Genomic DNA, 20,969 nt, shown 5'->3' on the forward strand with positions numbered 1-20,969 from the left:
TTCTACAATGCCAACATATACAAATAGCGCCTTTGATTTCATCACAGTGCTCTTTTGTGCTTCTAATAATAATGTATTTGGAGCTTTCTCAAAGTAAAAGCTTCAGCAGAGTGTGCTTGCAGCAATGTTGTATTCTTATAGTATGTAAATTCCATCAATGCCTCTATCTTTACATTAGAGTCCAGTACTAAGGAAAGAGTTCCCAGTCACTATACTGTACCTACTAAAACAGAAAGAAGCCTGTGTAGCCTAGTACGTGTGTTTCTCTCTATGTGTGTGTATATATTTGTACATCATAAACAAGTAGGAAGTGTATTTACTGACTCAAGTTTCTCTGGGATTTTTTTTTGCTTTTGGTATTTAAATTTTTCACCCATCTTGAGTCTTAGTTCCAAGGTGAAAATCTTCAGAATGCTCACACACAGGCAACAAGCAAACGAGTATGGTTAAGTTCAACCGAAATATCATTTTCAACAATGCCCTATTTTGATTGTAACCATTTACTAAGAAACTTAATTCTGAAGTAATTTCGTAGTGAAAAGTCAATCCTCTGAAGATACCACAGTAGGACATTTAAGACAGTTTCGAAACTTTTAAAACATTTTAAATGGGAAATAACAGCAGCCATTTTCCACAGGAATATTCGGTTTCAGCAAACTGGTTTTTTTCCCCCAAAACCCATGTTGCCGGCCTCCTAATATGCACAGACTTTGTTGATGAGTGGTGGTATTAGTGATGTGAAGTTGCGATACAGTCTCATTGCCATTATTCATGCAGAAGCACACAGATATTCCTACATCAGTACACAGAGAGCCTATTTTCCATGCATTATGCATGGGATTTCCTCCAGCTGGCCTCCTGACTCACATTCCCCCGCCTCCCCCGTGTCTGCGGCTGAGCACAGGACACCTCATCTCTCCCACTGGGAAAAGGTCAGTGCCAAGCCCTGGGCTCCCAGCAGGTGGAAGGGGCTTCCAGTCATCCCTACTCCAACCTCCTTCTCAAAGCAGCTCTGGTCAGAATTGGCTGCTCTAATCAAGAGTCTCACCCAGTTGAGTTTGGAAACAATCCCCTTCCCTGGGCCTCTCTTCCAGTGTTTGACCACCCTCATAGTGAATTCTTTTTTTCTTTATATTCTTATTTGGGACTGTTGCCTTAACATCCTTCTGCTGTGCACCCCTAAGGAAAGTCTGGCTCCATCTTCTCTACACCCTCCCAATAAGCATTTGTAGACCGCAATAAGATCTCCCTTATTGTCTTTTCATAAGAGAATAAACACAGTTTATTCTTCATCTTCATCTGTTGTATGCTTCAGGCCCTGGACCGTTTTGGTGGCCTCTGTGGACTTCCTCCAGTTTGTCAGTCTTCCTTGTATGGGGGAGCCCAGAAGTGGACATGGAACTCCAGGCTGTCTTACAAGGGCTGAACAGAGGGAAATAATCAATTCCTTCAACCTATTGGCCACACTCCTGTTAATACAGCCCAGTCTGCAGTTGTCCTTGAGCTACAAACTATGAAAACCTGTGAAACTGGTCTGCTGTGAAGGGCTGCAGTCTGGCATTAGACATAATTGTGATATATGGCTTAACATGCAGATTCTGTAATGTCCTTCTCTACCTCCCAGCATCCGTTGCACGCCTTGCCACAGGGCTCCTTATGCAAACAGGCTGATGGGTCTGGAACTGGGACTAGCTGGAGAAAGCATGGGTCTTCCCTCAATCTTGTGAAAGATTAGGTAGAGATGATAGGAAGAGATGGACCCGAGTTACATTCCTACCAAGCTCTGCTTCTTGGACAAGAGTGGTACAACCAAGGCCTTGGCGGCATGACTTGAATGAAATCGTGCTTCTGAGGGGTGGACGGGAGGAAAAGAGGCCAAGGCAAAAGCAGTGGTGTGGGGTGTGGGATAGCACCTTGTCACTCTCGAGCCACAAGACTTGGCCCCTTTTTTCACCTCTTATTGCAGTAGGCCATGGCAGATGGTTTTCCAGATGAAGATCCCTGCAGAAACTCTTTCTCTTTGAAAGCTATTGTGGAAGATGATGTGAAACATTGACATGTAGATGTATAAAGTCTGTAAAATGAATTGATGCTCTTATCATAAAATTGCATTCATTTAATTCAATGTAATTAATGTGTCTATAAAAGGACTTCATAAACCAGTAAAAATCTAAATACTTAACAGAAATAGAAGATGACAATTTTTTGTTTCTTTCTGTTTCACATGACTGTTAGTTATGTGGGCTTGTGACTTAAATGTTTTGGAATTAGACATGGACTTTAATGTTGACCTGCCCTTCATAATGTTTTCTCATGTTCTATTTCAAAGACTTAGATAGTCATTATAGTAAAATTAATGCATGTCTTAATTGTAATAATAACTAAACATTGGATGTTATAATGAAGTAATTAAATATTCTCAATTGTTATTAGCTTTGTATGCTGCTATAATTAATTTGTTGCTGTCCCTAACAGAAAAATAAATTAACAGAAGTAGATGGGTAATATTTTTGTTAAGGCTTCACTACTGACTCTCTTTCTTAGGTACATGCCTGCGACACCATGTGTTTGATTATAGCAGTTGTAAGCTCGGGGCTGTTAATTTTAAATACCTATAAAAAGGAATCTTTTATTTTACCTGGGTGCATTGCTTTTATTCTCAGCACTTAGTGAAACATAGTAATAGTTTCTTGGTGATTTCAGTATTGTACATGAGCAAGGACTTGCAGCATTCCTAGGAACAAGCAGTATGGATTGAAGCCTTACACTTACACATAGCATAGACCCTTCCATTTTATTCAGTGGTAAAGGACTGCATTTAATGCTTCACTGCATAGATGTTAATTGAAGCCAGTTTGGTTTAAATTCTGTGCTCTTCATCCTTATAGGACAGGAGAAGCAGTTGTTAGAATGATTGCTAGAAAGTTGTTATCTTTTCAGGAAATGAATCATAAGAAAATCTCAGACATACATAAGAAGAGAAACCCCCCTCCCCCCAGACTTTAGAAATCTTAAAATAGTACTCAGACATAAGAACCACAGATAAATAAAGGTGGAGTTACTATCTGCTCAGTTTACTAAACTTTAATGGTATGTAAGTAGGAAAGGTTTAAGATGCTGGAATCCTTCTGCTAGGGCAGCCTCACTCTGAGAAAATGTTGTATGTCTTTTGTTGAATTGTGCCAGAGCAGCTATGTATCTTTTAAAGCTATCCTCAACAATATAGGGTCTGCTTTGTTTTTCTAGAGAGATAGCAAAAGAAGAAAAAACTCTGTAGAGTGCACATGTTGAAGGCTTTCTGAGTCTGTCTGCACAATTAAATTGTTCTGATTGAACTCTTGACAAATTATAACCTGCAGGTATAACGAGGATTTTCCATTTTTGCCTAACACGTATACATTTTGTCTCTTCCATTTATCCTTTCCTGCAAAGCATTTAGCACAGCAAGGGCTGGAAAGAAATCTGATTGTGAAACTGATAAATTGTCTTACATAGTTTCCCTATTTTGGCCATTGCCATGGTCTGGTTCTGAAAGTGCTTGGAATCCTCCTTCTCTCACTTTGTTTTAACAAGCTTCTTCTCATTTGCTTATTGCCAGTGCTATATTACCTACAGTGCACTTTTTTTTTTTTTTGTCTATCTCATATTCTACATCAACTCCAAGCAGCCTCTGTGTAAAAGCAGATAAATGATTTATTTTTATCACTCACTTTTTCTTGTGAGAAAGAAAACCCCTTGGCCTGCCCTCTCTACTGGCTTCCCCTTAGCACAGTCATTTGCATCTTGGCAAATGGGGTTTATAAAATGGTTCTGAATTAAATCAGCAAAGTGTTTCATCATATTTATTTTGCAATCACTGTGATAGGCTCTATGCTGGTCTAACAGTCTCATTGATTCGAGTGAAGTTCTCCTTCTTTGCATGAAAAGGGAGTTGGCTCAACCTGGACAAGTGGCCAGAAGTCATTACACATGACAGGCAGCAGAGGATCAGCCCCTGTGATTTCAGGTCTGATCGCAGTTGTTTGCAATTCTCTTCTACACTCATGGAAGACACTTTATGTGTTAAAACTTGCTGCAAGCCTTTGATATCTTTGACCTTTTAAAAAAAGTATTTTAAATTTTGATATTCCCTAAGAAGACAGATGGTATTTTTTGATTGAATAGATAGAGATTTCATGTCTAAACGCATTTCTTGGTTTCACTTTGTTGGACTAGTTACCTGCTCTCTGTATGTCCTATGCTGCTCACAATATTTTCTTGTGATTTGTTTTTGAATGATACTATCAAAAAGTTACAAAGAGTTAAATGTGCAGAAATCCCCTGGAAAACATGAGTAATGTTCTGCTGGTACATACAGTCCCACCTGCAAGTACACTTTCAAGCCAAAAATTGCCCTTGGTACCTTCTGATTGGAACAAATGTTTGACTTCAAGTGCCATGAGTAACCAGATACAGGTCCTCTGGAAGTAGGTAGGGAAGCTGTGAAAAAATTGCAAAGCCTGTCAAAAGCTTTGGCTCTGGAGAGAGTGAGAAAGAGCCCTCCCAAGTACTGGTGCTGAGCCCGGCACGCGCTGGGTGCAGTGCATCTCTCTTGGTTGCAGTCTCGTGAAACAGCAGCTGAAATATCAGAACTGGTGCCCTATTTTCTTCTTCCATCCCCTGAATAAGTCATCTGGAAACAGGGCAAACAATACATTTTCAACAAAACAAAGGAATCCTTTTGAGCAGTTCTCCTTTACAGCACAATCATAAAAATGCCGGCAAAAAATCAAACAGTTTCCATATCAGTTGAGCACACAGCATTGCTAGCACAGTTGGTGTCAACAGTTAAATAGCTGGTACAGGGGCAGAAGACAGAGGCTGCTGTGTTCTTGGTGCTGCAGCTCAGACAGAAGATGAAATCATGGTAGTTCAACATCTGATGAAGACTTAACTACTGATTTTCTGGACTTCTGTTTGTGCTGGAATAAAACCTGTTTGTACATGAAAAAAAATTGTGGTTGTTAGGAATGTGTATGCATGTGTTTGGCCCTAATTATTTAACAAAACCTTCAAACCCAAGAATTACAACTACCTACTTTTGTAGAGCTGTAGGGGAACATAGCTATAATCTTTGCTTGATGGAGAGATGGTTGCAGCACTGTATTTGTAAGGGCTTTTTTTTACTGTAATAGTCAGAGACTGATATGTCAAATGTCTCATAAAAATCTGCATGGTACAGGAAAAAAACTACAGGCCATATTTTTGGCCTTGGCCATATTGTTTATGCCTTTAGCAAGAGCTACTTCTTAACTTATTCAGCATTTAAAGCTGTTTTCTCTACATAGTACAGACCCTGGACACATGGCTGAAACTGAATATGGAGCATTGGACATTTATTGGGGAGGTGGAAAATATGTCTGTTTATTGTGCTGCAAGTGGTTGTGTGGTGCTTAGTTGCCAGTTGGGATTAAACCACGACAATTGTAGTTTCAGATTTTGGCTTGGGTCAGGAAGAAATTTTTCAAATTTTCAAAATATTTCGGTATACTGATCCTTGTGACATTCTTGTGTTTATTTTAGACACTTGAGGATAAAGGCAATAAGAAAAATTTCCAAGCAGATTCTACACTTAGTCTGAATTAAATCAAAAGCCAGATTTCATACAAGGACCTTAAGCATTTACTACTTTAGGAGATGGTAATTTCCAGAAGGGTGTTTTCTTTGGTGGTGGGACATTTCTGAATGTCCCAGTTCTTGGCTGCCAGACTTGTAGGTTGAGAAAATTTGAGGCTGCATGCTGATCCGTATCATCTGAGATCTGAGTCTATTTAATGAATCTCAAATTGAGCATCTAAAAGCAGAAACACTCTGGCTCATTAATCACTGTGAGAGATCTTGGCCTAACCATATCAATTAAGAACAATAGAAACATGATGAAGTGTTTGCAATGACACTCATGATATTACTGGTCACCTACATTTATTTATCAGAGGTATGCCCTTGTTTCACTTTGGAGATGTAAATCAACATCACCATGATTTTGGGGGCCTTGTGTGTCTGTGTGTTCATATGTATCATAGATTAATGTTTGATGACAATGTCCTTCATAGGTCTCTTTAAAAATCCAAGTCTTGGTCTAATAAGATCAAGGCTTCACTGAAACACACTGTATACAGGGTGCTAGAATATTTGCATTAATATTCTGCTACCGTCCTACACAGCAGAATATTAGTGTAAAACTGCTGTTGCTTCTAATAGACTTTGGGTTCATTACACTGTCAGCTGAAAGTTTTAGTCTGTGAGTTTTAAAGAGGTTTTTTTTGGTAAAACTAAAAGGTATTGTAGGAATTAAATGTGGAACAGTTTGGAGAAGGGTGCAGTGCTATACATAATTTGTTGGGCACTGTTTGTACAGTCAATTGTTAAGTTATAAATAAAATACAGCCTTAAAACAAAAATGAAAGGGTGAAACTGTGGGTAGTTATTTCCTCTGTATTTCTTTAAAAAAAAAAAAAGTTCCTAAGTTTGTTCAAACCGTCACATTTTGGTTTGGTTATTGATATTCAGAGTGTTGTGCCTATTTTTGGATGTATCGCATTGAAGACTTTCTTCTCTGCCATGCTAAGTGCCTTTTCCTTCAGTAAATCTTCTGCAGGCTGCACGACTGTTCTTAAAGCTTGGTGAGGTGCTCAGGCGCAGCTAAGGGGAAACCGCAGGGAGGCAAATGAGCCTTTGTCATACTGAATTTCCAGGTCCCAGAGCTACTGAAGAACAACTTGACTTGCCTCATCGACATAAGGTCCCTCGGTGGCTGTTCCAGTTCAGCACCTACCATCGTGGTAGTTTCCCCCATCCCATCTGAATCTCAGCTCCCATTTCTTTTAGGTGGAGGTCACCGAAGGTTGGCACAGGGACCGGCTCCGTAGCCTACACCAGATGGATGCTTTCTGCCATCGGAGAAGTCCCTTGAACTGGAGAAATACTGAAACTATTCAAGATCATTAAAAATTAGTTTAGTGGACTTAAGAATACAGTCCATACAGAATAATTTATTATATGCCTTTGTATTGGTGCTCAGAATGAGCTGAGAAAGAGGTTTCTCCTTAGAGTCTCTGAGCAGGCTTTTTATGGAGGTATTTCCTGAATGTGAGTAGGAATAGCACAGGGTGGGCCTGACGGATGAAACAACGGGGGTAAAATATATCATTTTATTCTAGGTCATGGGCTACGCATCCCTTGCAGGTACTGCGAAGCAGTGGGAGGTGCCTGGTTTGAAATCTCCCACTTCTCCTACAAGTGGTGCTGATGCAGAGCTGCAATACTGAGCAAAAACATTCTGGCTGTTGAAGAGGAAAGACATGACCAATTTGAACTTAGGAGTGAAACATTTCCTAGAACTGAGCCTGAATAAATTCTGGAACAGTTGAACAGGAAATAAGCTAATAATGGGATTTTACAATATGCATTTCCCATATAAGGCATTGAAATGTAGCATGGGTTTGTTTGCTGATCTGGCTATTTTGATGAAAATTTTAGGTTTCTTCAGTGTTTGCACTCCATTATGATTGTGAGGACTTTGCTCCATTCCAGGCTGAAACATTTCATCTTGCTGTTGCCATCAGCTGTCCCTGGATGGACCATTCCTAGGCCAGACCAGGGAAGAGACTAGTTAACAATTCCTCCTTGCTGCCTTTTGTTTGTGTCGGGGAGCTATTTCCTTTAGCCCTTGAGACTGATGCATAGGAAGGGGAAGAGAGGTTGGGAGTGCCTGTCTCAGTGCAGTTCATGCTTCTGAAAATAAGTTCCCCAAAATCTGATGTGGGGAGAGGAAACCCTGGCTCCACAGAGCCTGCTGTCTCCCTCAATAAACAAAGGACTGGATTTGGGCAAGTTGCCCACAGTGTTGGTGCAGGGTGTGTTCTCGTCCTTACTGCTCTGCCTGGCCTTTTAAGGATATGTGACAGTATGCTGGAGACCACAGTAAGGTGTGTAATTCAGTGATGATTAATAAGCACAAAGCTCTTCTGCAGCTTTGGTGTTTCTATAGCATTGGTCAAATTCCCTTCTCACAAGTAACTCTCTAAGATTTCCAGAGTTTGGCCTTTTCTGTACTGTGAATGCAATCTCTTGCCAGCTCTTATGCTACATTAATTTAGAGCCATCTACCTTCCCAAATGTGCTCTGTATTGTGGAACAGGTTTTGCTTGTAAATGTGAGGCCAGATGTTCAGAAGAGGAGAGCTCCCGTTTAGGCATCCAGCAATTACTGGTGTGACACATACTGAGCGCAGCTGAAAAACTGAAATCTGTCTGCTTAGACAATAAAATACTGAGGCTGACTAGTTTGTACAGTGCTACAAGAAGTGGCCTATATGCATATAATTGAGGAGTTCTTTCAAAATATCATGCACTGAAACACTGTCTCAGTTTTAAACCACAGCTTGTGCCTAACTAGTTATTTTGATTACTTGCCAAGCAGGGGCTACTTTTCCAATTACAACTAACATTTTCCTTTTCTTTTTCTGCAAAATCTGTTAATGAAGGCTAAAGGAGACAATGAAGGTAGGTCTACCGGCTAGATAAGAAATAGGTCTGATTCATTAATAAATTTATTTTTTTTTCCAGTGACATATTCGATGCCATGTTCCCTGTCACACACATCGCAGGAGAAACAGTTATACAACAGGGTAACTCATCCTCTCATTTTTTCTCTTTTGTGTGTGCTAAGATTGTACAATTCACATCTCTGCATTTGAGATTTCACCCTCTTTGCATAACGAGAAGAATAACCATATTCCAAAAGCATCAAAGTGTGCAGATACATCATAAATTCATAGATGCAGGCCTTTTGCTACATGTGTAGAGGTCTCCTACAAAACCACACTGGTAGCTCTCCAGGGTTTCAAAGTGCTACAGTTAAATATAGATAAATAGCACTTCAAATTAAAATGTTCATTCCTTAACTGAAGATAGTCAGGAAGTAAACCACAGCTGAGAATGCATAAGGGTGGCACAGGCTAGCTGTGAGTAATTAGAGATGGAAAATATTTTTATGGTTGTTGGGAATATTCAACACTTCATTGTGCTGTATCGTAGTTATCGCACTTGGCAACTTACCTGCGTGCCTGCAGCATGTTGTGGAGGACTTTGTTGCCCTCAGGCTATATTAAAGCCTCTTGTGTGTTTACACTGAATGAAATGTTGAATCAATCAAAAGAGAGAAATTAATACCATTGAAAGATATTAATAGGAAGAAATCATAATGATATTTTGATTTATGAAGGCAAATAAGCAAGGATGTTTCAGAAAATGAATCTCTCTAAGTAATCTGGTGTACAAACCTGTGCAAATATGTACAGGATGAAATATGGAGACAGGAAATTATTGAATAGTTTAGCAGATCTTCAGGAAACAATCACCTTTTGTATTTTGCTTCCAGGTGATGAAGGAGACAACTTCTATGTGATTGACCAAGGCGAGGTGGATGTAAGTACACTCTTACAGTATAATATTTATTTTGAAACTACATAATAAAATTGTATGCTGTGGCACACAGCCTGATCCAGCCACATTCTGTGGTTCTGTCTCCTTTCTTCTTGAAATAGATTTCACAGGATTGGTCTCATTACTTTGCTTTTGTTGTGTTAAGTCATTTGTGCATAATTTTATAATTGACATGTTTTACATCCTAGCTTATTTGTCCATTCCAAACAGAAAAATATGGTATAAAAACCAAGCAAATGACATTATCTTCAGAACCCTAACCACACCTGGAGGTGTGCAGTCTTTGGCGGAGCAGGCCACCATGCTGGAATGCACCCGAGGGTTCAGATCAACCATAAGGAAAATATTTTCTTTAATCAGTTAGCTTAGCTCATGTGTTGGGTTTTTTTCCCCTCAAATTGAGATACAGCCTCAGGCAGCTAGTTTCATCTTAGAAACCTTAATTTGCTTTTAAAATTAGGTCCAAATATACGAACAATGCAGCATATTAATAAAGCAAGGATTATTATACGTTTAAAGTGATCTGTTAGACCACAAAATGTTTACAGGAGTATGCAGTGGTTTAATCAGCAAGTCTTTGAAAAGAATCTTCTTTCTGAACCTGCCTTCCAAATCATAATTTATTCACCTCTTATAATTTTTATCCCGGATGAAACTCGCCCTTTTGCAGTTTTGCTACAAGTTTCTCATTTGACTGAATTTTCTACACACATCTTACATATCCACTGTTGTCGGATAGGATGGGCTTGCTCATTAGCAACAGTGCTCTTCAAATGCCCAGATGAGTTTTGTTTGGTGTATTTAAAGAAGAAAGTGATTTATTTTAAATCCGGGCAGGAGGCATACAGTTATTTTAGTGAAAGTTATTTTTTTTTAGCAGTCTGTTTGTGTCAGGAGACCATCTAATTGGTATTGTTGGGAATTGAGAAACCTCACATGCTGCCTCTGCCTCGGGAAGTTTCTCCTCAGGAAATCCTTCTGAGTCACTGTTCCTATCAGGCATACCTCTCGACAGCAAGCATTGCCACATCCACAAGGCCAGAAAATAAAAGGGCAATAATTATAGAACAGCGCTAAAATTTAGTTTTAAAATAATTGGTTAGGGCCTGATATTGAGCTTAATGAGTTCACTGGCTTTGAATCAGACCCACAAACATACACAAATACACATATTGAAGTTATAGATTAATCCTCTTTAAAAATAATTTGTCCTCGCTCAAAACCTTTAGGAAAGCTTTCTTCAGCGTTTGGATCAGGAATAGTGGGGGACTGAATGACATCAGAAAACAGTCTGCAAAACCCTTGCAATTAATTGCAAAAAAGATAATCTTCCATATGCACATATTGCTCTTCCAAAGCAGTGACAAAGTGTGGAAAATAAATGGCCAGGGCCTAGCAAGATTTGTGCTTTCTTGTAAAACCATTGTATGAGGTGGTTTGTGCATTTTCTGTAACTGGTTGTTGCCACTAATGGTCAAGGTGGCCGTGGCTCTACAAATGTTGAGAAGGACTCGTTTAGAGCACCAGCTGCTGTATTCTGTCGGGTGAGATGGCATCGTAGTTCCCTTCCCAGGTATAACCTGGCGTTTACTCAGAAACACCTTTACTACATCATGTTAGTTGCATATCAGAGGTTCTCTGTGTTTTTATGGAAACTTGAAATCCTTTCATAAATCTTGACCACGAACGGCCCAAGAAGATACATGTGTCCAAATAATTTTTCATTGATGTTTTCTTGAATTCATGAAAGTCTTTTCCAGACTAATATATTTCCCAGAACAATTCAGGGACCTGTGAGGCTTCAGAGATAGGATTTGGGGTAAAATTCGGAAAACTGCAAAAGTGACCAAGTGGCCTCAGTGCCACTGCATTGCAACTACATGTAGGCTCTTAAGCTGTGTAGGTGTTTTTGAAAATTTTATCCCAGACCCCTGATTTGACAAGCTGAGCATCAGTCCTCCTTTAAGCACGTGAGTCTGTTGACTTTGATGGGACTCACTGTTTTGCTAAACAAAGAGCTTAGTGCACAGCTTTCTTTTACACTATTAGTGTTGAAAGCAGAAGTTTTCTTTGTATTCCAAGTAGTTTGCAGTTGTCCAGTCACTTATATATGATATAGGATATACATTTTTCCTGCCTTGTCTTTGAGACTTGCAACAACAGATTTTTCTAAGGAATGAATGAAATAACTGTGTTTCATTGAGTAGTTTGCAACTTCAATTTCATGAACATTCTCAAACCCTACTCCCCTAATTGCCAGAATCAGCCTATACCTGCTAGGACAGATCAAAACGGACAGATACACAACAGTCTCATCCTGACACTTCTCACACACGTGTACGGACAGTTTTCTGACATGACCTGTGGGACAAATACATCCTAACAAGACTTAAGAGATGTCATTTGGACTGAGCTTATTCCAGGGACAGCCAAAGCTCCCGACCCTCTAAGTCTTGCAAAACTTCTGTGACCAGCTCTCATGCTGTCCCACTTCATCATCCCCCTTCCTTCATCCTGCTGCACCTTACCACCACTGCCTTCCCCATCTCCTCAGCTAGGTGCTCTCTCCTTCCTAAGCTTTTCCTATATCTTCAGCCAAAACACACACTGAATTCCTTTGCAAAATACTGTGGAAAGCACAAGAAATATTTGCTCATCCGGGAGCAAGTTGCAACTACACCCTGGTAGCTGCAGAGGTTACCCTCATTAACTGCCTGTGCTGGGAAGCTGCAGGGAGGTGATCCCATTTTTCTCGCACAGAATAAAGTCGGTACTGGTGCAGTTAGTGCAGAGTAACTTGCCTCTGTATAAGGCAGCAGCTCCCAGACCCTATGGCTGTGCACTATCACACCGTATAGAGTGCTCCCCAGAAAAGAGTTCTTCAACTTTCTGGGCAGCAGTGCTAAAATCCTTATTGTCTGAAGAAAATCCAGACTGCTAGTAAGTGAGCTGCAATTCATTGAAGCCTTGCCAGATACTTTTTTGGCATGCTTCCACCCTTCTCCAAGAAAAAAAGTGATTTGGAGAGTAGACAATTGACCCCGAGTCTTAAAGCCTCAAGTAATTTTCTGCCTAGGTCAGCTGGTGTTGGCATATGCTTGGAGGCTTTTAACCCCTGGCCAGGCTATCTGCCTTCAGCATTTCCCTGATCTGCACAGAAGTGGCAGGTATACCAGGACTGCTGGATTCAAGGAACAATTTACCATGACTGGTAAGCACCCAGGTTTCCCATACACATGCAAAGATACACATAAAGGAACTTGAAATTGCCATCATAAAACTCCTATACCCTGGAAGAAAGTCATGGCAAAACAAAAAAAAAAATAATAAAATAAAAAAAAAAATCTAACAGCCAAGCAGCCAAAACCAAACAGAAACCACCAGCAAAGCCAGAATAACAAAATCAGTGTATGATGTTTTGAGTTTAAAAACCCGCAACATTTAAAAGTAATTTGCTGTTAGAGTTTTGTCATAGATGCTCCAAAGAGTAAGAGTACTGTAATATTTTCCCTTAAAAATAATCTGAATCAGATTAGAAGTACAGAAAATATTTTGAAATATAAAACACTTTATCTTCACTTTCTTAGAGTATAAACAAGCCTCGTTGGCATTGAATAAAGTAGCTGTACATTTCCTTCTTGATACTACTGTGGACAGCCAAAGAAAACTCAACAGTGTTCCATCCCATGCCACACATGGACTGTGGACCAAGGGAGAAGGGCACAAATTTTCATACGCAAAAGAAAGGTTTTTAGAAATCAGAAAGAGGTAGGTCTTGGAGAACCTGGGGTTCTTCTCTCTTACACTGTATACTACAAACCCGATATACTTTGACCAAAGCTGGCATTGGATGGGGAAGGACATTATAGTGTTATCAGTTGCAGTCTTCCTCCTTAGCATGTCAGGGTTGAGGAGAATTGTTAGCTCATGACCTGGCCCTGCAGGTGGATAAAGTTTATACTAAGCAGATGATGGCAAAAGGTTTGAAGTCTTAGAGGTCAGTTGTCTACCGGAAGCTTTTCTGCTCAGACAAATGTGAACGTATGCCAAAAAGTATCTGGCAGAGCTTAAATTATAGTTTCCAGGAAAGATGTTGAAAGTACCTGCTAAAGAATGTGCCTTGCAAAAATCTTTAATCCATATTTCTAAATATAAAAATGACTTCCTGTTTATTATTTTAATCTTATAACCTTACATTTTTTTACTTTAAAAAGCACCATCAGCTACTCTTTTAAAACAGATGTATTTTTTTTAGACTCAACAACTTCCTATTCTATTTAATGTCACAACAACTTTCTCTACAGTCATTCTCAGGTTTTCTTCTTGTAAAACAACAGCAGCCAAACTATAGTATGGCGCAAAGCAAAATGAAAACTTTTCAGTATTTTTTCTTAAATAGATTCTGAATTTAGTGTATAAGTATATATGTGAAGCTATACATGAATACTGTGGACAGTAAGTAAGATTATCTTTTGATTGTAGGTATAATCTTCTTGAAGCCCTTACTCATATATACAAACTTACTAAGTTGTATATACAAAGATGAAAATGACATGGTGGTTTATATGAGAATACAGTTGGATTTTAAAACTAGTTATGGTTAGATTCCATAAATTGTTTTTGGTTTGAATTCTTCCATCATTAATGATCTCTCTAATTTCAGAAGGATGCTTTTTGAAATTTGAAACATAATATTTTAGAGTTTGGAGTTTTTCAGCTTGAATTTTTAAGGATTCTCAAGGTAGTCGTCTCCAAGTTCATATATTTATATTTAAGAAAAGTAAATTCATACTACAAATAAATCAGTGGCTTTATTTGAGAAAACTACCCATGTATAAATACGCTTCATGTCTAAGGCTTGCTTATTTTTCCAAGAATAAATAAACTTCATCTTAATTTTTGGATAACAAATTTTAAGGCTTGACAAGACACCGAGCACAAGTTATTACAAACAGATCAAAGAAAGGGGATTTAACATCTAAAAGGTGCAGTGCCTGGAACAAATGAAATTTTCCACATAGATCACAAAGTGGTGGCAAAAAAAATGTTAAAAGTTAACTTGAAATCAGCAATACAAAATTAAGATAAAGGTAGATTCACTCCAGTGAAGCTCAGAGATAGATGTTCGTATCCTGCCTTCAAAGTAAATGGCTATATTACTGCTCATGGTAAGGTTGCTTTCTGCTTCTGTAGACAACATGAAGATGAGTGAGGCCAAGATGCATTCCTGTTGCATTGAGCATTGTGTGACTCATTGCATTTTCTCTCTCAGTTAGCGCCTAAGTATATCACAGCCCATGAGGAAAGGAACTGCTAGTGTTCACAGGAATTTTTTCCCATTTGCATCCTAAAAAAATAAGTGAATGAACCAAGTTGTGTGATTTTCAAGCCTGCAAAAATTTCAGTGCTCATGCTACATGATAGAAAACAACAGAAACCTAAAAGTACTTTTGATCTGTGGAAAGTAAGTAGTCCTGATGACTTGGTCATATTTGGTCACCAGCAGTTCTGCATTTCTCTTCACATGCATGAAAGAAGAAGGTTCCAGCTATTACAGAGCTGTGATCTGCAGGTCAAGTAACAGTGAGGAGTAATTCACTTTGGTGAGAGTTCACAAATGCCTAAAACTATCTGAGCCAAAACCTCAGCCCAGCATTTTTTGGGATAAAGAAAGAGATCATCTGAGCTGCTGCCATATGACATTGGCTTTCATAAGCTGTTCTGAGCCTAAAATAGCTTTACTTCCTACACCTTACAAACAGAGCTACTTTCCATTCTACTTTTAAAAAAATCTATTTTAAAGGAATTCACAGTTGAGCTGAACTCTGCTAAGGGGCAGAATGGCTTTGTAATGTGCCGTTAATGTACTTTAACTTCATCATGAAGACAAAAGTTGATTGTTGACTTAGGCCTTTGCAGAGAATGAAGTGCAATCATTTTCCTCATAGAAGACAACAATTCTTCTCAAGCTGTTTTCTCTTTTGGAGATTAATATCGGAAATGCCATTTTTTATTGGGGGAGTGAATGCAGGGCCCAAAGACTGTCAGATCAGTGATTTGGTTTCACCTCAGAGTACTTTAAACCTGACAGCTTTAGGGTGGAGAAATGGCTATTTGCATGAAGTGTTTACAGGCGAGATGTCAAACACATTTTGGGGAGGCTTGTCAAGTAAGACATCAAAATTAAAGAAGTCTTAGAGCAGCTTAGAAGTAGCCTCTCTTTATAATAACCATGCAACAGTAAATGTCCATCCTTCATTTGCTCCATCTTGAGTTTTACCAGCATAATTCCCCTCTCTGGTCTGCAGTCATATCATATATACTGATTTAACAAGAAGCGTCACCATATTGCTTAGAAAGACACATGTTGGAATGAGTATTTCCTGCTTATAATTCAGACCCTTCTGCAATAACAAAACATGTGCTTTTCAACAAAAGAGCATATAGAAACATTTGTATTTTTGGTCTGGTGGAAAAGAATCAAGGATGCAATGTGAGTTGACATTCAGGATGTGGTCCAAACCTCATCAGAATTATTAGATTTTCCCCATTGTTCCTTTTTACTGAAGGCAAGAAGTACTGCACTGTAGCAAACCCTGAGTCCATCTGGTGAAATCCCCACAGTAAAGGACTATCTGTACATTCAAATATGCATCTGGACAATTTTGCAATGAATTCATTGAGTTTGAAAAGTTTCATACATTCTCATTATGTTACAAGCCATTTAGAATCCTACTTTATTCATCCATTTCTCATGCTTATCTCACAAAAGAAGATCCAGGAGCCACAGTATTCCTGCTTGTTTCACCAGAAAGTGTTTGGGTTTGCCTAGCTTTTTTAAAACTTCCTCTTTTGCTTTCATTTTTCTCATCATGAGGAGAATCAAAAGTAGATTGTTCTGTGAGATTTTCTTTCTATAGTGAGTCAAAAAGTTTGAAAGGAAACACTGTTGTCATTCTCTTGTGTGATATTCTCCTATGCGACATTCATTCTGTCGTGGCAAAGAAATGAAGCTATAGCTTTTGTGGCTTGAGCTTTTTCTTGGCAGTCTGCTACCACCTGCCTGTTTGGTATTATTTTTACCCTTTATTTCAGCCCCTTGATCCTCAGATGCTCCAGGAACACCAAGAGCCACAAAATTGCCTGGAGTTAAGCGGTGATGCTAATACTGCTCCTTTTCAGCTGAATTGCTCTTGATGAGCTGAACTGCTCTGTGGCCTCATCCATCTCCTACTGAACCAGCATTTCACTGACTTCAGCAGGAGCTGGATCAGATCTTAACTGAATATTGGGAAGGTAAATTGGGATTGATTCCAGCTTAGTTTGTAATACATCTTTTCATCATAAAATGAAGATAGAAGTAAAATTAATACTGAATTTGTTGAATTACGATCCCAGTTCATGTATTTTGGTCACTGGCTTTTCTCATGCCCGGCTTCAACACAGCTCTAATTCATATATTTTTTAAAAACTACTAGACTGTTACTCAGTAACTGGTAATAGGTTATGGTCTTTTCCTTTTCCATAGTTTTCTGCTTAAGATGAGAATACATGCATATTTTCTTCATATTATTTTTCTTCACAGAGCTTCCAAACAAATGAAATTCATTCTGGCTGATTTCTGCCATTATTGACCTGTAACAGATTGGGATATATTCTGCACTGGGTAAATGCACGCAGCCTTTCCTACCCTCTAAACTCACAGACACGTTAACAGAATGAAAAGGGTGTATTGTGTAGGTTTATAGCAGCAAGCCTACACGCAAGCTGCAGTATACACAATCCATACCAGTCTTTGAATACACTATTATGTCTCGTGAGCTGTATTGTCCATGAATAGCGAGGAAAATGCAGCCCAGTGGAAAGAACCTGCACTAGTTCCCCTTTCTCCAGTGAAGGTTTTACATAGCACTCAGGTGTAGGAATTCTTCTCAAATTAAACGTCATCCAGGAAAAATACTGTAATAGTGGTATCGATCCATACTGTGTTTCAAGAAGATATGTTATCTAAATAGGCTGTGGGTCAAACACTGCTTCGTAAATTCTATAGAGCTGATGTTAAAGACAAAGGGTAATTCTGCATATAGCTTCTCAAGTCCAAAGCACTTAGTAGTCTTCACTAAGGGAGAAAGATATCTCAATATAGTTAAATGGTTGTTGGAGGCACTACGCTTAGGGAAGTAAAAAATGTTCCTTTCAAAAGACGATTCCCTGTTTTGACTGTTTTTCATTTCATGGCCATGGTGCTTTTCAGCAAACCTCATTACACATATCAACAAATCTCCTTCCTTTCAAGTTTGACAGTGTTAATAAAAAGCCAAAATTGTGACAGTTCTGCTTGTTGACTGTCTGAGCCTTGAACACAAGAGGGAAAACATGATGCCAGTTAACCATGGGAGCTGAAAACTTGGAGAGTAAATACAATCATTATATTGAAGCAAGACGGCTTGAAATTCTGTCCAGAAAGCAGGTTGCTGCCCTCTTTGGGGACCAACTGTGGAAACTGTTACTCTCTCGTTTTCCTTCTGTGTCCCCAGCACTGACAATTAGGAAAGAAATTACTAATAGCTTTTTAGGTAACTGGCAGTAGGAGGAAAACTGAAACTAAGTCCCCAAAATGGTTTTGCTTCTTATTTTGTCTTGTGCTGTGGTAGGTTTATGTCAACGGGGAGTGGGTCACCAGTATCGGAGAAGGAGGCAGCTTTGGGGAACTGGCATTGATCTATGGAACACCCCGGGCTGCCACCGTCAAGGCCAAGACAGATCTCAAGCTCTGGGGCATCGACAGAGACAGCTACAGACGCATTTTAATGGTAAGTTTATGGAGAAGGGCTTGTTTATGTAGTTGATATTTTTTACTTTCTTTTGTGGCGCCAGCACTTCTGTGTTCAGAGTGCACTGATGATAGAAAGCTGCACAGTCTGTGTTTCTACATAAAAGAGAGAGGACATGACAATAACATTGAGTAACTGAATTAAGTGAACTGAAGGAAAACGGACAAGATTCAGCAGAAAGGCACTGAGTCAGAAATGCAATTGAATAGCATTATGCATTACTATTATACGTGAATGAAAACCTCAGGAGGCCTCTGTTACCCACTGAAGCTATGCAAATCCTCTCCTTATCGTGAACTTCAAAATGTCTTTCAGCACTACCCCTTACCTATGTAGTCTTTGTCTGAACTTGTATTATGCTCTTCAAGGCAGACAATAGAAGGTAAATCCAGCTCTGCTAATTAAAAAAAAAATCTCGGTTGGACTGTGCCCTCTGTCTTCACTAGCCACACATATCATAGGATGGTAGCTGCACAGTCCCTGCTAATGATTCATTGCTCTACTCCTTTCAAATTCCCTCACCTCTGCAGCAAAGCTCAACAGAGCTTCTGGGCACCTGGAGTACGTGCTAGCTTATGAATTTGCTGTTGGTTCTTGAGTGGTGAGTTTATAATGGAAACTTTGACAGATAATTAACTTTAGCAATGTCATAACTTTTTTTTTATGAGTTTGTTTCCGATGTCCATGTGCATATCTTCCTTCTCCATAAAATACTCCTTTCTTTTTGATAATTAACAGACATAACTCTATGAAAGCTTCATTCTCAATAGGACTTGCCTCTAGAAGCTGAATTGTTTCATTCTGATTTGAAGGCAATTGCACTATGCTCTCAGAAAAATAAAGGAGTGTGCATTTTGAGATCTTCTATATTTCCAGTGGTTGTCATGGCTAACAGAAAAATTAGCAAAAAAATTGAGTAGATTTTACATTTAAATTATTAGTTCTTAAGCTATTGAATGTAAAAATGATCTTTATTTATACTGTGTGATGACTGTTGGATGTCTCTCTGAAGCATTAGTGTTTTTCACTCTGTATTTCATGGGCTGAGTTCTGTATCACATAAACAAACATCACACTGCAATCTAGGAGAGTATATCTGATGGAAATTTACTCTATCCCCAAATTCGCAGCCTGATGGCTCCAAGACAAAATAGAGGAATAATGATGAAAAGCATACTGTCTTCTGTCTTGTGGATAAGCAGGATGAATAGTTTTTGAATGTTCCCCAATGCAGGGAAGCAGTCAGAAGCAACTGAGACCCTTCTGCAAGGTATTTCTAAAACATAGAGCAGGAAAATTTCCTAACAGATTTAAGAGGCACACTCAACTTATTTATCCCATGTCCTGCATGCATGCAATGGAGGAGTGTCTGGAATAACCTGCAGGCTGCAAGGAAGAATCCAAGATATAAAAGAGGATGAATGTAGGAGGGAAATAAATGTCAGGACAAGACACATATTCCTTGGCTTTTTAAGCACAGATTTCTACAGCTGCCTGTAACCTTGCTACTAAAGAATTGGAGGGACAGATTCGCAGGCCTCACAGCCAAGAGGTAATTTCAGTTTTAGCACTGTTGAAAATAGTGGTACCTAACATCATCCAACCCTGTGAGGGTTCAGCCTTCATAAGATGAGTATTCGGTGCAGAAACAGGATTTTACTAAAAGGTTTTGAAGTCCCAAGTGGGAAAGAAAAGACTTTGTTTTTAATGATAGCTTTAGCCATACCTACAACTGTTATATTATAGATTTATGTGATCCTGGTGTGGTGCTAAGTGCTTTTCAAATTAATTTACATATTCTCAGAACAGTGACTGGTGTACCTTACCTCACAAGCTCAGTTTCTGCAGCTGATGAGGCCTTTAACTTAACACGAAGGTGTTTTCTCTCCCTCTCTCTCTTCCTGTGTTTTTTTACAGTTGAGGCCATTAAAAATTGGTGGTCTGTTGCATTACATTAGATACCTAGAGAGTATAATTGTGGGATTCCCAGTACTTAAATAAGAAATATTTCAGGTAGCATGGTGGATTAATTGCTGCAGGTATAGAAAATGTTCAATTTTAAATGCTGTCCACAGTGAATGCAATTTACCCATCCAGTCTACATGAATTCTGTCATATTTTCATTTATTTGTAGGTGCAGTATGGATAATTTATTTGCTGTAGGTGAAATGAGACACCTGTCTGTGCATTCGTGTGAGGGCAGGTTACAGTGGCTCTCTGCACATTTCCTCAAGCCTAAGAATTAATTACATCATGTTTCAATGGCTGAATTTTGTACTTGAAGCTAACTCCACCATTAAGTGGCTGGTTTTGCTGTACACAGTTTCAAGATGTAGTAGTAACTGCCTTTCAAGTCACAGAAATGTGGTTTCCTGCCATTTAGCCTCTAACTTTATACTTCTAGACAGTTGCTGGATATTTTAGATGTAGAAAGGCTTTTGCCTTTAAATAAGAGGTAGTAATGTTCAAGATATCTTTTGAAATATATCATTTAAGATGGTTTTAAAGCTTGAGAGTGAGCAGGTTTTTCTTTTTTTTTTATTTTCTGTTTGCAAATTCTTTTGTCCAAGGGATCAATGACCTTTTTCTCCCAAAGATATGATTTTTTTTCTGTAGACAGATAAAGCCCCTTCATAACCCGAGATAGTTT

General features: G+C 38.9%; 1 protein-coding gene across 3 annotated transcripts in view; it reads left to right on the forward strand.

Annotated features, from left to right (window-relative positions):
* PRKAR1B (protein kinase cAMP-dependent type I regulatory subunit beta) overlaps positions 1-20,969 on the forward strand; it is a 100,586-nt gene that overhangs the window by 48,934 nt on the left and 30,683 nt on the right. For all 3 annotated transcript variants that reach the window (XM_032983724.2, XM_042798769.1, XM_032983723.2), the window contains 3 exons: positions 8,607-8,668; positions 9,421-9,467; positions 18,140-18,298. In XM_032983724.2, the coding sequence (XP_032839615.1) occupies positions 8,607-8,668; positions 9,421-9,467; positions 18,140-18,298 (268 nt within the window). The remainder of the gene's footprint in view (positions 1-8,606; positions 8,669-9,420; positions 9,468-18,139; positions 18,299-20,969) is intronic.

The sequence above is a fragment of the Tyto alba genome, unplaced genomic scaffold (genome assembly GCF_018691265.1).
Source record: "Tyto alba isolate M040663 unplaced genomic scaffold, T.alba_DEE_v4.0 Super-Scaffold_28, whole genome shotgun sequence".
NCBI lineage: Eukaryota > Metazoa > Chordata > Aves > Strigiformes > Tytonidae > Tyto > Tyto alba.